At 50.9% G+C, this 17,116-nt stretch overlaps 1 protein-coding gene across 1 annotated transcript in view; it reads left to right on the forward strand.

Moving 5' to 3' along the window:
- The window catches only part of ACSBG2 (acyl-CoA synthetase bubblegum family member 2), a 31,036-nt gene extending 14,382 nt beyond the window's left edge, over positions 1-16,654 (forward strand). Inside the window, exons 7-13 of the mRNA XM_036315210.1 lie at positions 6,695-6,871; positions 9,580-9,761; positions 9,878-10,111; positions 13,418-13,635; positions 15,632-15,771; positions 15,915-16,161; positions 16,581-16,654. Of these exons, the coding sequence (XP_036171103.1) occupies positions 6,695-6,871; positions 9,580-9,761; positions 9,878-10,111; positions 13,418-13,635; positions 15,632-15,771; positions 15,915-16,161; positions 16,581-16,654 (1,272 nt within the window). The remainder of the gene's footprint in view (positions 1-6,694; positions 6,872-9,579; positions 9,762-9,877; positions 10,112-13,417; positions 13,636-15,631; positions 15,772-15,914; positions 16,162-16,580) is intronic.
- Positions 16,655-17,116: the final 462 nt, after the last annotated feature.

Genomic DNA, 17,116 nt, shown 5'->3' on the forward strand with positions numbered 1-17,116 from the left:
CCAAGACTGATAATTTAGATGGCTGGTATGAAACGAAGAGGAATACATGCTAAGGGCTGCAATTTACACAAAACCCTGGAAAATGCGAACTTATCCTTAGGGATTAAAAGCGGATCGGCGGTTGCCTGAGGGGGCCAGAGGAAGGCATCACAAAGAAACAAGTGGAAAGTCAGGGGGCGATGAAGACGTTCATATCTTGATGATGGTGATGGCTCCACAGGTGTGGACATGTGTCAATTTGTGTCAGATGTACACTTTAAATGTGTGCATTGTATGTCACTTATACCTCAATAAAACTACTAGAAAAAAAGAACGTTGCACGATCACTGCCTGCCAGGCACTGTTCCAAGAGCTTTAGTAAATCCTCGCAGCAATTCTACTGATTCTATCAGGTGGAAGCTATTTTAACAGGGGAGAAACTGAAGCCCAGAGAGGTTAAGTTACTTGGCTCAGGTCACACAGCATGCAACACGGTGCAGCTAGGATTTGGCTCCACAGTCTGCATTTTTAACTACACTGTAGACCTATGTGGCTAGCGTGCGAAGATGTCCAAAGATGCAATGTAAGCATGTAAAAGGCATTTGCACAAAGTACACAGAACACAAGTGATTTTTTTTTTTTTTTTGGTTAAAAACTAAAAAGGCAGCAAACAATATGCTCTCCTGTGTACATTTTAAAAGCAGAAAAATGTCTGGCAGGACATGCACCCAACTGGCCATGGTGGTTCCCTCTTTGAGTCAGAAAGATTGCAAGTTTTAATTGGTTGATTGATTCATTTGTTAATCATCCCTGGAGGATATTTTTTCCATTGATTTTTTTTTTTTTTTTTTTTTTTGGAGAGAGAGTGAAAGGGAGGAGGGAGGGAGAGAGAGATGAACAACCATGTGAGACAGACACATTGATTGGTTGCTTCCCACATGCGCCCTTACCGGGGCCTGGGATTGAACCTGCAACCCAGGTACAAGCTCTTGACTGGGAATTGGACCCACAACTCTTCGGTGTGCAGGCCAACACTCTAACCACTGAGCTCACTGGCCGGGGCAGATTGCTAGCTTTTAAAAAATACGTATTTTTAGATTTTTATTGACTTCAGAACCATCAATGTTGAGAGAGAATCATTGATCGGCTGCCTCTTGCATGCGCCACACTGGGGATAGAGCCCACAACCCCAGCATGTGCTCCCACCGGGAATCGAACCATGACCTGTTTCATAGGCTGACGCTCAACCCCTGAGCCACGCTGGCCGGGCAGATTGCTTCATTTTTAAATGAAGCTTTTCTACCTTATGAGAGCTTTTTCCTCCAACCTAGCTTAATAGTTACCAGCACACTGGCCTTTGCTGTTCCTTCTGCACATCAGAAAGCGACATGACTTGCTCCTTTACCTTCTTCTGGTCCTGCTCAAACATCACCTCCTCGGGGAAGCCCTCCCTGATTTCCATGTTTAAAATAGCAAACAACAAACCATCCCATTGATCCCTCATCTTCCTCTGGCTGCTGTTTTTCTTCTACTGTCGTATTATCTAGTCACTTGTTTATCGTGAACATCAGCTCCCGGGGGCAGAGGTTGTCTGTGTCTCTAGTTTCTGGCACATAGGAGGACTCATCCATTTTTGTGGAATGAACGAATGAATGGCATCTGATTAAACTCCCACCTGAACCTGGCTCCTTGTGACTTTCTATCTGGTGAAATGTTTTCCTAGCATCGGGGTGACAAGTATAAACCCTGGCGCGAGGCTGCCTGGGGTTGAATCCTGGCTCTCCCACCGGCTAGCTGTGTGACCTGTTCTTTAACTCCTCTTGAGTTTAGTTTTCCCATCTGTAAAACACAGGTAAGAATGGTTTCTACTCTTAGAGTTGCCATGAAGATAAAATTATTCCATAATCTCTGCCAGTTAGCTATTGGCCATTCTAGAACTTAGCGACGTAAAAAATGTAGCGACCAAAAGTGTGTTACATCTGGGAATGGAACTTGGCAGGGCCCAGCAGGCTGTTTCTTGTGCCCCAAGTAGTGTCAGCTGGGGCCACTCCGCTGTATTCAGAAAAGCAGGAAAGTCCAGGAAGGAATTCACTCACCCGTCTCTTGCGGCTTGGGCAACCTCACGGCACGGTGGCTCCAGGTGGTTGAACTGCTTACCGTGGTGACGGGCTCTCCTCGGAGCAAATATTCCCTCGGCTTATCCCAAGGCAGAAGCTGCAGTCTATGGCGGCTCAGCACCAGAAGTTACAGTGTCGTTCTGCTCCATTCTGTGGGCCAGCCAGTCAGCGGACCAGTCCTGGGGAAGGAGAGGAAAACAGACTTCAGCTTTGAAGGGGAGGGTGGCAGGGAGTTTGCCGCTGCCTTTAACTTACCACATAAATAAGGTGCTTAGAACAATGCCTGGTACACAGCGAGCCATGTCAGTCCTAGCCATTGTTATCTTCAAGATCATCACCAGAATGGCTAGCATAAAAATATCAGCAAACTAGTGTTGGCGAGGATGTGAAGAAAAGGGAACCCTTGTGCACTGGTGTGGGATTGTATATTGGTGCAGTCACTATGGAATATAGTATGGATGTTCCTCAAAAAATAAAAATAGAACTACCAGCCCTGGCCAGCTGTTTCAGTAGGTTGGAGCATCGCCCCATATACCAAAAAACGTTGCGGGTTTGATTCCCAGTCAGGGCATGTACCTAGGTTGCAGGTTTGATCCCTGTTAGGGCTTGTATGGGAGGCAGCCGATCGATGTTTCTCTCTCACATGGATATTTCTCTCTCTCTCCTTCCTCTCTCTCTAAAAAAATCAATAAACCCATCCTCAGGTGAGGTTTTAAAAAAATAGAACTGTAATCTGACCCAGCAATCCCACTTCTGGGTATTTATCCAAAGAATCCAAAACACTTAATTTAAAAAGACAGATGCACCCCTATGTTTTTGCAGCATTATTTACAACTAGAGGCCCCTTGCACAAAAATTTGTGCACTCGGGGGGAGGGGGAGTCCTTCAGCCCGGCCTGTGCCCTTTCGTAGTCTGGGACCCCTTGGGGGATGACCACCTGCTGGCTTAGGCCCGCTTCCCGGGGGATTGGGCCTAAGATGGCAATCAGACATCCCTCTGGCAGCCCAGCAGCCCTCAGGGCATGTCCACTTGCCAGCGGGGAGCAGGCCTAAACTGCAGTCGGACATCCTTAGTGCTGCTGAGGAGGCAGGAGAGGCTCCCACCACCACCGCTGTACTGGCAGCCATCAGCCTGGCTTGTGGCTGAGCAGATCTCCTCCCATGTGAGAGCGCCCTGACCACCAGAGGGCAGTTCCTGCACTGAGTGTCTGCCCCCTGGTGGTCAGTGTGTGTCATAGTGACCAGTCATTCCCAGTCCTTCTGCTGTTAGGGTCAGTTTGCATATTACCCTGTTACTATATAGGATAGAGGCCTGGTGCACCGGTGGGGGCCGGCTGGTTTGCCCTGAAGGGTGTCCCGGATCAGGGTGGGGGTCCCGCTTGGGTGCCTGGCCAGCCTGGGTGAGGGGATGATGGCTGTTTGCAGCTGGTCACACACCCTTCAGGGTGGGGGTCCCCACTGGGGTGCCTGGCCAGTCTGGGTGAGGGGTTGAGGGCTGTTTTCAGGCTGGCGGTGACTGAAGCTCCCAACCTCTCCTTTTTTTCTTTTTTCTTTTTTTTTTTATTCTGGGATTTACTTACCTTCTATGGCTGTCACTAGAGCTGAGAGCCGGCTTTAGCTCTGAGGCTCGGCTCCAGCTCTGAGACCTCGGCTGCTGAAAGCAAGTATCTGGGCTTTGTTTAGCTTCTATAATTGAAACACTGTTGCAACTCCAGCTCTGAGGCCCGGCTGGCTGAAAGCAGGTTTCTGGGGATTGTTTAGTTTCTATAATTGGAATATAGTTGCTTAGAGTGCAGCTCAGAGCTGGGCAGCGGCAGGGCAGGCAGGGAATCTTGGCTTCCTCCATCACTGGAGCAAGCAAGCCTCCTGTTCACTTCAGCTGCCTGGCTGCCGACCACCATCTTGGTTGGCAGTTAATTTGCATATCGCCCTGATTAGCCAATGGGAAGCATGTTGGAGGTACGGTTAATTACCATTGTCTATTATTAGATAGGATAGCTAGGATATGGAAGCAACCTCAGAGTCCATCAATAGAAAATTGGATCAGAAGATGTGGTATACTTATTTATTTATGTAATGGAATATTACTCAGCCATAAAAAAAGAATGAAATCTTGCCATTTGTGAAAACATAGATGAACCTAGAGGGTATTATGCTTAGTGAAGTCAGACAAAGACAAATACCATATAATTTCACTTTTCTGTGGAATCTAAAAAACAAAATAAGTGAACAAACAAAACAGAAACAAACCCATAGATACAGAGAACAAGCTGATGGTTGCCAAAGGAGAGGGGTGGGGGTGGTAGTGTAGGGATGGCAATAAAGAAAAAAACTGTAAATAAAATAAAACCATGCCTAGAGAATTAGACATTGAAGACTCCAGTTTGGGTGGTGTGAGACAGCCTCTCTTCGTCGACAGCATTTAGTGGGAAACTTGACAGGTGAGAAGGCGTCAGTCATGGGGAAAGCTGGGGGAACAGCAGTCCAGGCAGAGGGAACTGCCAGTGCAAAGGCCCTGAGGCTGGGCTCTGCCTGATGAGTTGGAGGATCAGTGCAGAGGCCATGTGGCAGGATTAATGAAGTAAACTGCTCACCAGTGTTTTATGACATCCGTGAGGAATACAGATTGCAAAATGATAGGTACGCTAAAACTTTGCATCAAGGTATGCATTGGAGAAAGAAAAACATGAATATGCTAACGGTTAGGTGATTATGGGAGGGGATTATGGGTGGTCTCTTTGTCAGACAGTGTTGGCTCCAGAATTTTATACTGGACAGGAGACAACTCTGTGCTCTTCCTCTCTAAAATCAACTTTATTTTATTTATTTATTTATTTATTTATTTATCCTATCTAATAAAAGAGAAACATGGTAATTAGCCGTACATCCACTACCCTTCCCAGTGGCTAATCGGGGCGATATGCAAATTAACTGCCAGCCAAGATGGCGGCCGGCAGCCAGGCAGCTTGAAGCTAACATGAGGCTTGCTTGCTTCAGTGACGGAGGACTCCAACGTTCCCTGCCTGCCTTGCTGGCCTCTGAGCTTGCAGTTTGAAACATTGTTACAAATATAGAAGCTAAACAAAACCCCAGAAACCTGCTTTCAGCCAGCCGGGATCTCAGAGCTGGAGTTGATACAGTGTTTCGATTATAGAACCCAAACAAACCTGATACCTGCTTTCAGCAGCAGAGGCCTCAGAGCTGGAGTCAGAGCCAAAGCTGGCCCAGAATAAAAGAAAAAAAAGAAAAAAAGGAGCAGTTGGGAGCTTCAGTCACCCGCCAGCCTGAAAACAGCCCTCAGCCCCTCACCCAGGCTGGCCAGGCACCCCAGTGGGGACCCCAACCCTGATCCAGGACACCCTTCAGGGCAAACCAGCCAGCCCCACCCATGCACCAGGCCTCTATCCTATATAGTAAAAGGGTAATATGCCTCCCAGCACCAGGATCAGCGGAGCCGAGAGGCCTCCCAGCACCGGGATCAGCGTGACAGGGGGCAGCGCCCAAACCCCCTGATCGCCCTGCGGCTCTGTGTGTGACAGGGGGTGGGGCCACAACCTCCCCATCCGCCCTGCTCTGTTCGTGATAGGGGAAGGCGTCTCAACCCCGTGATCAGCCCTGCTCTGTGCCTGATACGGGGGAACTCCCCAATCCCCTGATCGCCCTGCAGCTCTGTGTGTGACAGGGTGCGGCGCCCCAACCCCCTGATCAGCCCTGCTCTGTGTGTGACAGGGTGTGGCACCCCAACGCGCCCCCCCCCCCCCACGGGCCCTGTTCTGTGTGTGACAGGGTAGAGCCATAACCTCCCCATTGGCCCTGCCCTGAGTGTGACAGTGGCAGTGCCCCAACCCCCTGATCGGCCCTGCTCTGTGTGTGACAGAGTGCGGTGCCCCAACCCCCCCCCACCCCCCCACGGGCCCTGCTCTGTGGGTGATGGGGTAGAGCCATAACCTCCCCATCGGCCCTGCCCTGAGTGTGACAGTGGCGGTGCCCCAACCCCCTGATTGGCCCTGCTCTGTCTGTGACAGGGGGCGGTGCCCCAACTCCCCTATTGGCCCTACTCTGTGAGTGACAGGGGGGAGCTCCTAACCCCCTGATGGGCCCTGCTCTGTGCATGACAGGGGGCAGCGCCCCACCCCTTGATTGATCCTGCTCTGTGAGTGACAGGAGGCAGCGCCCCAACCCCCTGATTGGCCCTGCTCTGTGCGTGACAGGGTATGGAGCCCCAACCCCCCTGATGGGCCCTGCTCTGTGCGTGACAGGGGGCAGCACCCCAACCCCTTGATTGGCCCTGCTCTGTGCGTGACAGGGGGTGGTGCCCCAACCCCCCAATCGGCCCTGCTCTGAGCCCGACCAGGGGCTGCACCTAGGGATTGGGCCTGCCCTCTGCCACCCGGGAGCAGGCCTAAGCCAGCGGGTCGTTATCTCCCAAGGGGTCCCAGGCTGCGAGAGGGCACAGGCCAGGCTGAAGGACCCCCCTCTCCCCCGAGTGCACAAAGTTTTGTGCACCAGGCCTCTAGTTTATTTATAAAAGAACTGCATTGAAGTGGCCCTTCAGCCAGGACAAGGCCGCCTGGATTGTAAGCCCCACTTGTGTTCCAGATCACGTGGTTGGCCGGGACGGTGGCAAAGGACTTAAAGTTGACTTGCGCCTCAGAGAAGCAGGAGGTGGTAGTTAGTTACCTTCCCCTCAGCCACATTGCGGCTCTGATGATGGATATCTGGCTGCCCATGAAGGTCGGGGGTTGCACCTACTTTGCTCAACCAGACGCTCTCAAGGTAAGGCGGAGGGCAGCTGGGGCGAGTGGATGGTTCCATTAAGCCCCAGTTCCTGGGGTTCCTTCTCTGTCCTCATCTTATGCTTCATCTAGCAGCATGGGAAACAGTTGGTCATATTCTTGTTGTTTTATCTTAACCCCATTCGGGGCACCCATGTGTGGCTGTGTGCTTTTGCTTTTGTTTATGTCAGCATTCCCAGCTCCCCAAAGCTCCGAAAACCAAACTCATCTCAAGACCCTTAAGTTACATCTGCAAAGTCCTGTTTGCTGTGAAAGAGAACCTATTCACAGGCTCAGGGGTTAGGAGGGAATGTCTTCGGGGTGCCGCGCTTCTCCCTTCCACACTGTATCAAACAGGCTGCCTTAGGCCTTTGTAATTCCTCCCGAAAGGTTTATTCTTCTTTGGTTTGTGTGGCTGCTGACTCCTTGTCATTTCGTTCTCTGCTTACAGTTCTCCCTGGCCCCTCTCACATCCCCCAAGCTCAGTGTCGGAGTTGTAGTAGCCACTCGATAAATACTTTGGTTTTTTGGCTGAATGCAGAATGCATATACATACGCTCACCTCCAGGACCCGAGACGTTCCCATCCTCCCACATTCGCATCAACTCCGCAATATCGTCAGAAACTTTAACATGATCAACCTGATGGGCGAGAAAGGTTCTCTCACGGTTTCAGGAACCGCCAGACTTTCCCAAAGTGGCTGTTCCGTTTTGTGTTCCCGCCGGAAGTGCATGAGCGAGTTCCGGTTTCTGCCCCTTTTCACTAACACGTCCTCAGCATCATCACCACCGTCACTGCGTCCTGGTGGATGTGAAGTGGTGGCTCATCACATCAATTGTCATTTCCTTCGTGACTCGTGGTGGTGAACGAGTTTTCATGTGCTTATTGGCTATTGATATGTCTTCTCTGGAAAAATGTCTGCTCAAATCTCTTGCCCATTTAAAAATATGGTTCCAGGTCCTGGCTGGTGTGGCTTAACTGATGGGGCATCGTCCCACGCACTGAAAGTTTGATTCACAGTCAGGGCACCTGCCCAGGTTTGGGGCTCAATCCCTTTAGCGGGCGGTGTGGGGCGGGGGGTGCAGGAGGCAGCTGACCCATGTTCTACTCTCACATAGATGTTTTTCTCTCTCTCCCTCCCCCTTCCTCTCTTCACTAAAAAAATATTTTTTTAAATGTGGCTGCATGTCTTCTCATGGTTGAGTGTAAAGGGTTCTTTAGACACTCTGGATATAAATTAATCTTAAATATATGTTCGAACATATTTTCTCGCAGGTCCGTGACTTGTCTTTTTGTCTTGACTCTGAAGTCCAATTTCTTTTGTAAAAAAATATGTTTTTATTGATTTTTACAGAGAGAGGAAGGGAGAGGGAGAGAAAGATAGAAGCATTGATGAGAGAGAATCATCAATCGGCTGCCTTCTGCATGCCCCCTACTTGGGATCGAACCAGTGACCTCTTGGTTCCTGTGTTGATGCTCAACCCCTGAGCCACAGCAGCCGGGCCAATTTATTTTTATTTTATTTTTCTGCTTTCGGTGTCCTATATAATAAATCTCTACCCATGCCAAGGCCACAGAGATCTCCTTCTGTGTGTTCTAGAAGCTTTTAGTTTTGGCTCTTACATTCAGGTCAGTGACTGTTTTGGGTTTACTTTTCTGTTTGGTGAGAAGTAAGGCTCTAAGCAAAGCTTTTAATTTGGGGGGGGGGGTATGAATATCCTTTACACCATTCAATTGCCTTTGCACTTTGATTGAATGTCAATTGATCACAAATATAAAGATTCATCTCTGGGTTTTCCATGCTGTTCCATTGATCTATATGTCAATTCTTACATTAAAACCACACTGACTTGGTTTTATGGCTTGATGATAGGATGACTACCTTGTCCCCACAGGTTTTTAACTGAAAAACCCACATTCCAGGAACCCCTTTAGTTCTGGGCAAACCAGGATAGTTGACCACCCCATTTTAGAATAAATTTCAAAATCAGGTAGTAATCCTTCCAATTTTGTTCTTTTCCAAAATTGGGTTGGCTATTCAGATCCTCCACACTTCCATAGCAGTTTTAAGCTCAGCTTGTCAATTTGTATGAATGAGCCTGTCTGGGTTTTGAAAGGGATTGCATTGAATCTATACATCAGTCTGGGGAGAAAGTTGCATCCTTTTATATGGTTGCATAATATCCCACTGCACGCTTGGGCAACAGATTTTTACCAGCCTGCTACTCTCTACCCTAGAGAGAGAAAATCTGATTGGCTGCTGACCAGCCAGTGGGTGGGCTCGCTTGAGTCAGGAGCTCACCCTGGTCTAATCAGACAAAAGAAGGTTCTCCTGCCCTAGCTGGTTTTGCTCAGTGGACGGTTCGTCGGCCTGCGGACTGAAGGGTCCCAGGTTCGATTCCAGCCAAGGGCACATGCCTGGGTTATGGGCTCAATCCCCAGTGTGTGGTGTGCAGGAGGCAGCCAATCAATGATTCTCTCTCATCATTGATGTTTCTCTCTCTCTCTCTCTCTCTCTCTCTCTCTCTCTCTCTCTCTCTCTCTCTCTCTCTCTCTCTCTCTCTCCCTTTACCTTCCTCTCTGAAATCAACTTTTAAAAAAATTTTAAAAAGGAGGTTCTCCTGGGCTGACTTGAGTGGCTGGGCAGGGATGGACATCTGGGGTCCCTGGAAGGTTCAGGGGCAGCTAACCCAGCTCTGTCCCATGCAGGGCACCTTGGTCAACACCCTGCAGGAGGTGAAGCCTACCGCCTTCCTGGGGGTGCCCCGAATTTGGGAGAAGATACAGGCGAAGATAAAGGAAAGTTGTGCCAAATCCTCAAGCTTGAAGAATAAGGTGTTTGTGTGGGCAAGAACTGTTGGCTTAAAGATCAATACGAAAAGGATGCAGGGGTAGGTGGAGGGCCCAGAGGGTTGGGTGGGGAGGGTGGTGCGTGAGGGGCTCAGCTGGAACCCAGAAGCCCATTTTAGACCCACAGCTATAGAGCGCTCCTTGGCACCGTTCACAGGATACATGACACTCCCATGAGCTACCACGTGGCGAAGGCACTCGTGTTCAACAGAATCAGGAACAGCCTGGGCTTTGATCACTGCCACCTTTTTATCAGTGGGGCCGCGCCCCTCAGCCCAGAGACCGCTGAGTTCTTTCTAAGCCTGGACATACCCATAGGCGAGATGTATGGCATGAGCGAGAGCTCGGGCCCTCACACTGTATCCGCCGTCGATAACATCAGGATGCTAAGGTACTGAGCCCCTGGGTAGACACCCCCGCCCCCTCCCAGGCCTCCAGCCACATGGGGTCAGGGGAAGGAAGCTGGGAGGGTGGGTGGGCCTCTGGACTGAGATGAACTCTGTTTGGGCATCTCCAGAATGATCCTTGCTCTCCCGCGCCCAAGCTCCAAGTCTTCATGACCGTGGGAAGCCCCGGTTTGTCGGAGGTTCACCGACAAGGGGAAGGGCTCTCAGAGCCTCCCATGGTCTCCCCCTGATTGCTGCTGGTGAGTGCTGCCTCCAGCGACCACCCAGGCTCGCCCAACACATCCACGGGCCCTCTCTGGCTTTCCCCGCAGCTGAGCTCACCCCAGGCTGCGGGACTGACCCCAGTAATACCGAGACAGTAAGAATACCAAAGGCGCCCCAGCTGGGTTGGCTCAGTGGACGGTTCGTCGGCCTGCGGACTGAAGGGTCCCGGGTTTGATTCCGGTCGAGGGCACATGCCCAGGCTGTGGGCTTGATCCCCAGTAGGGGGCGTGCAGGAGGCAGCCAGTCAATGCTCTCTCTCATCATTGATGTTTCTCTCTCTCTCTCCCTTTACCTTCTTCTCTGAAATCAATAAAAATAAAAATAAATAAAAAAGGCAAGGCCCACTCCGAGTCTGAGGGCCACGCTCCTTCACACGACCCTCCAGCCATCTCTCTCCCTTCCCGGCTGCCATGTTGCAAGCCTGGCTTGTCTCTTGTGGTTGGCCAGGTTGCAGCTGCCTTTGAACTTGGCAAAAATGAAGTTCAATCTTCCCAATCTGGCAACCTCACTTCTTGCCTTTCCCTTGTAGGGGAGATTGTCACCTTGCTATCGCCCCCGCTCCCCTCCATCATCCCATCTAAAGTCTGTTTTCTGCGGAGCCCCAGTGCCCACTGGCGTTCTTCCCAAACCAATGGCTGGTCCTTCCCTAAAGAGGAGTGACATTATCCCAATCCCAGAGGAAAGGCACAAACTCCAGCCTCTGTCTTTATTTTTTTTTTCCAGTGAGAAATACACACACACACACACAAGAATCAGAAGGTGTGAAATGATAGCGTGAAAAGCTCCCTCCCTCCACTCCAACCCCCCCTCCCTCACTGGGGGAGTGTGCTGGGGCTGCTGTAACAAAGTTCCACACCCTTAAACAACAGAAATTAATTTCCTCACAATCTGGAGACGAGAAGTCCAAGATCAGGGTGTCTGCAGGGCTGGTTGTCTCTCTAACCTGTGAGGGAGAATCTGTCCCGTGCCCTCTCCCAGCTCTGTTGTCACTGGCAACCTGTAGCATCCCTTGGCTTGTATAAGCAACCCCCTCATCTCGGCCTTCATTTCCCTGTGGCATCTCCCCATGTGTGTCTTTGTCCAAATTTCCACTTTTTTTTTTTTTTATAAAGGACACCAGTCGTACTGGATTTGGGGCCATGCTACTCCAGCATGGCCTCTTCTTAATTTAACCAATGACATCTGCAAGGATCCTGTTTCCAAATCGGTTCACATTCTGAGGTACTGGGAGTTCGCATGTGAAATATGAATAAGGGACACAACTCAACCCATAACACTCTCCCAGAGGCAAAATGACCACATCACATTCCTTTAAATTACCCTGGCATAAGAGTGCATTGACATCTATGTTTTTATCCCAAATGGGAGCATTTCCCATGTAAAAACAGACAAGAATCGCATCCTTTCTGCCTTGAGTTCGGGAACCAAAATAATTCAGATAACACGATAGCCTTCACTCTCCGGATTCGGTGCACAAACTTCCACTCAGCCTTGCCTCACGCCATCCCAGCTCAGGAACCGAACAGATCTGGTTGGTAAGGCATCATTGGACAGGATGTTCTCTGTCCGTGCAAATAGCTGCCTCTTTTTTAATGCATAGTATCCCACCAGGCGGATGTAACCACAACTTATTTAACTGGCCCCCTTTTTGGCGAATATTTGGGGCTTTCTCTCTCTCCATTATTTGTCACCATAAACAATGGTAAAGTGGATGTTTAGTGTATACACCATATATTTTGCTAAACCAATTGGAAGAAAATGGTATTTCATCGTAATTTTCCTTTCATTGTAAATGAAGTTGAAAAAAATTCTTTCATACATTCAAAAGCCATTTGTATTTCCTTTTCCCTGAACTATCTGTTCATATCATCTGCCCCCTTTAAAAACTGGATCATCGGTCCCTTTAATGTTGGCTTGTTGGCACTCTTTATATATTAGGAAAGTCAGCCCTTTGGTTTTGACGAGTTGCCAATATTTGACCCTTCAGTTTATCATTAGTATTTAGTTTTATGTTTTTTTTTTTCTTTTAAATATTTTTATTGATTTCAGAGAGGAAGGGAGAAGGAGAGAAACATCAATGATGAGAGAGAATCATTGACTGGCTGCCTCCTGCACGCCCCCTACTGGGGATTAAGCCCACAACCTGCGCATGTGCCCTTGACTGGAATCAAACCGGGGACCCTCCAGTCCACAGGCCGACACTCTATCCACTGAGCCAAACTGGCTAGGGCAGTATTTAGTTTTACTTAAGGTGTTTTTGCTGTGCGGAACTTTAAAAAATCTTCGCGTGGTTGAATTGATCGATCTTTTCTTTGTGGCTTCTGTGGTTTTCCATGTTCAAAGGCCTTCCTCGGGGGAGGCCTAAGGGGGCTCTCCGAAAATGTTGATCTTCCTGGGTGTGTCTTGTTTCTCTTGCTCACGGAGGGAATCCCTACAATCAGCTCTAAAACCATTGGCCCTTCTGCCGGGGAAGGAGATCCGGCAAAGCAGCATTACCTTCTTTCCTGCGTTCTGAAACCACCCTCCCCGCGTTCTCTCTAGGAAAAGAAGTCTTATAAGATTCCAGATTTCAGATAGAGCTTTTCTGTCACATGGAAGTAACTAACTTCTGAAGAGATTCTGGTTGGTTGTCCTGGTCATTGGGTGCAGGTCTATATACCTGTTTGCTAAGACACACACACACACACACACACACACACACACACACACACAGGGGGCGGGAGTGTTGCTGCTATTCTTAAGCCAGGAGCTCTTTGTTCTCCTCCCATTTCTGTGGAGGTTAAACCCTGCACTCTGCTGTGTGTCCCAGGTCACCAAGGGTTTGGGAACTGGATTCACTGGATCGAACACTCCCTCTCTCATTCAGCAAACACCTCCGTATGCTCCCCAGGCCCCGGAGTGGGTGAAGGAAGCAGAACTGAGGCAGCTGAGCAGAATGTGAGGAGCCTGGGCTACAGACCCAGGCTGACCTGTGCGAGTGACTTTGTCTCTCAGCCTCAGTTTCTCCCCCTTCGATTCCCCAGCAGCTGCGGCAAGATCGCAAGTGGCTGTAAAAACATGCTGCTCCAACCGACCAGTGACGGCATTGGGGAGATCTGCATGTGGGGCCGGCACGTCTTCATGGGCTACCTGGAGAAACAGGAGGAGACCATGGAGATCATCGACGAGGAAGGCTGGCTACACAGCGGGGACTTGGGCCTCATGGACAGCCAGGGTTTCCTCTACATCACTGGCCGCATCAAAGGTACGGGGCCGGGCTCTGCAGGGCTCTCCCGCAAACAGGCCCCTCTGGGCATTTAAGGGGCTGGCAGACCAGCGCGAACACAGGCCTCCGTTCCCTGTCCGGCATGGGGCGGGGGCGGGGGCGGGAGCGGGGCGGGGGCGGGGTGGCGGGCATCGCATGGATATACAGGGCCATCCTGTTCTGCACATCCCCGTTCTGTCCTCGAGAACAGCACTTGGCCCTCTGCAGGATGGACCTGGGAAAGACGCCCACCCCCATCCCTGAAACCTGCTTCCTGCCCTGTAATTTGAGATGAATAATAACCTACAGGGTTGTAACGATGGAATAAGGATTCAATGACATGACATAGAACAGGGATGGGCCAGCTTTTCCTATAAAGGGCCCGATCATAAATATCTTTGGACTTGCAGAAATATGGTCTCTGTCGCAGCTACACAACTCGGCAGAAGGGTAGCATAGAAGCAGCCACAGACAATATGTAGACGAATGGATGTGACTGTGTGTCATATAATTTTCATGTGTCACAAATATTATCCTTTGGATTTCCTCCCAACAATTTAAAAATGTAAAACCCATTTTTGGCTCGTGGTCATACAAAAACAGGCAGAAGGCTGAATTTGGCTTGCAGGCTGTAATTTACCAACCTCTGGTGTAGACAGAGCATTTGGCCCTGAGCCTGACATAGGGAATGACTATCCAGTAAGTGGGATTCTTAACCAGGCTTGAATGAAAAAGGGAGACAGGTTTGAATGAAAAAGTCCCCTTGCTTCAGGCATGGCTGGATCCAGGTGCCAAAACAATGGCAAAAGGAATCTCTTTATCCTTCTCTTACTGCGCTATTTTCTGTGTTGGGGCCATTTTTTTTTCTTTATTGATTTCAGAGAGGAAGGGAGAAGAAGAGAGAGATAGAAACATCAATGATAAGAGAAAATCATTGATCAGCTGCCTCCTGCACGCCTCCTACTGGGGATCGAGCCCACAACCCGGGCGTGTGCCCTCGGCCAGAATCGAACTGGGGCCCTTCAGTCCGCAGGCCAGTGCTCCACCCATTGAGCCAAACCAGCTAGGGCCGTTGGGGCCATTCTTGAAGAGGCTTTTCCCCGTTTGGTGTCAGGATGGCTGCCAACAGGCTAGGCTTATCCTACCCCCCGAGGGATAAGAGTGTGTTATTACTCATAGTTTCAGCACGAATCACTGTAGAGCATGGATTGTACTGATTGGTCAGACCTGGTCACATGCTCACCCTGTAGTTCACCTGCCAAACCACACAAAGATGGAGAGTAGTTCCTTAAGGAAACATCCCTAAGGGTGCGTTTATCCGGAGGAGCCACTGGGCAGACACCACCCCGATGTCCATTAAGTGATCATAATTTGACGACTGCCATAACCACATCAGAAATGCGATGACGGCGAGGCCCTGAGATGAGATGGAGAGAGTTTGGGTGGGTGGAACCGAGAGTGGCCAGCTCCTGGGATGAAAGGACAATGAAGCTCTTGGAGAATTCTAGAGGCCTGGGGGAGAAAGAGACACCGCACTTTTCAGACAGACAAGGGGTGTGGCACAGTGTCTCCGGGTGAGACTGGACGTAGGTTCTTTTGAGGCTGCCAAGTGGTGGACAGATCAGGGGACAGAGAGACGGGCTGTGACGGGGAGCATTTCACTATCTTCCAAGCAAGACAGAGGGCCTGGAGCAGGGGATGGGAGGCTGCAAAATAGGCCGTGAATTAATAAGACCCTGTCCACGTGGAAGGCACAGGTTTCAGACACTTCATAGGAATTGGAAGAAATAGGGGAGAAGGGGGCAGGGGAACGTGGGGTCAGTGGCTTAGACAAGGGCATGGTGGGAGTCCGGGCCAAGGGCAGGGTGCCTCTGCTGCTTCTGGGGTTTTCTAGGTGAATGGTTGTCCGTGCCAACACCGCTCCCCTCAGAGCCTCAAGAGGGCAGGGGGTTCCCGTCACCATGGTCGAACCCACAGACGGAGCCCTCTGTTCCAGAAATGCTCATCACCGCCGGCGGCGAGAACGTAGCCCCTGTTCCCATCGAGAACAGGGTTAAAGAGAGGATCCCCATCGTCAGTAACGCCCTGTTAGTGGGAGACAAGGCCAAGTTCCTAAGCATCCTGCTGACGCTGAAGGTAACTGGGCGTCCTGCGGGCTCTCGGCCCCAGGGTCCAGAGGGCGCGCTCCTGCCAGGTCCCGACCTTCTTCTTGGTCCCGAGGGCTGGCTGGGGCGTGCGTGGGGGTGTTGGGCGTGGTGACAGGGGTGTTCTGGGGGCAGTGTGAGACAGATGAGACGACTGGAGAGCCGCTGGACAAACTGAACTGGGAGGCCATCAAGTTCTGCCAGGACCTGGGCAGCCAGGCGTCCACCGTGTCTGAGATCGTGGAGCTACAAGACCCCCTGGTCTACAGCGCCATCCAGAAAGGCATAGACGATGTGAACCAGGAGGCCACCTCCAATGCGCAGAGGATCCAGAAGTGGGTCATCTTGGAGAAAGACTTCTCCTTCTACGGTGGAGAGCTGGGTGAGCGGCCTGGAGAGCTGTGGCCTTGGCTCCTGGAGGCTGGTCCCCGGCTAGTCCAGGGCCATGTGGGCTCTGAGACCTGCCCTATTCTGGGGGCCAGAGGGTCTGTGGGACCAGCTGGAGACACATAAAGGGGTGCTGGCTCTATCTGGCTGGTGCCCAGCTCCCCGCTTCTCCCCAGGGCAGCCACACTCCTCCCTCTGGGAATAAAAGCCCAACTCCTCACTACGGCTCCATGTGAGCTCTCTCCTGGCCTTTCCTTGTCACCGACTCCTTCCCGGGGATATGGCAGGGGTGGCGCATCCAGGAAGTGGCCACCCGCTAGCCCCGGCCACGCAGCCCTGTTGCCTGGTCCTGTGCGGGGCATGTGGACTTTTGTGTTCTCTCCACAACTGAACTGGTTTCTCCTTCCTCACTAGGTCCAACAGCAAAGATGAAGAGAAGTTCCATAACCCAGAAATATAGAAAGCAAATCGAAAACTTATACCACTGACTTGACTGGCAGAGCTGCTCCCGGCCGTCCCGATGGTGAGACTGGCTCCCCTGGGCTGTGCCTCAACTGAGTCCAACAGCGGCGGTCTCCCCGGTGAGAGGGGCAGGGTCTGTGAGCAGAACTGCATTGGCCACGCGGACAAGTGCACGGACCCTTCAGTTGCTGTGGGTTCTGGGTAGTGTCCGGCCCCAACTCATGCTCTCTCCTAGGGTCATGGCAGGGCACGTAAGCGCCTTCATGCCTGGCCACCAACATCGTTACTTGTTCTCCTGGCCTTTGTCTCAAAGATGAAGCAGAGCCATCTTCCCAGCCAGGACTAGAGGTTTTCGTTAAACACTCAAATGTTTCATTGTGGCCGATCTGGAGGCCTTTTGTCAGAACCTTTGGTGGTGGGGGGGGGGGGGGAGTTCTACATGTCAGAAACCCAAGGAATGACGTGTGTTGGCCCATCGCAGATGGTAA

This window comes from Myotis myotis, unplaced genomic scaffold (assembly GCF_014108235.1).
Source record: "Myotis myotis isolate mMyoMyo1 unplaced genomic scaffold, mMyoMyo1.p scaffold_m19_p_6, whole genome shotgun sequence".
Taxonomy (NCBI): Eukaryota; Metazoa; Chordata; class Mammalia; order Chiroptera; family Vespertilionidae; genus Myotis; species Myotis myotis.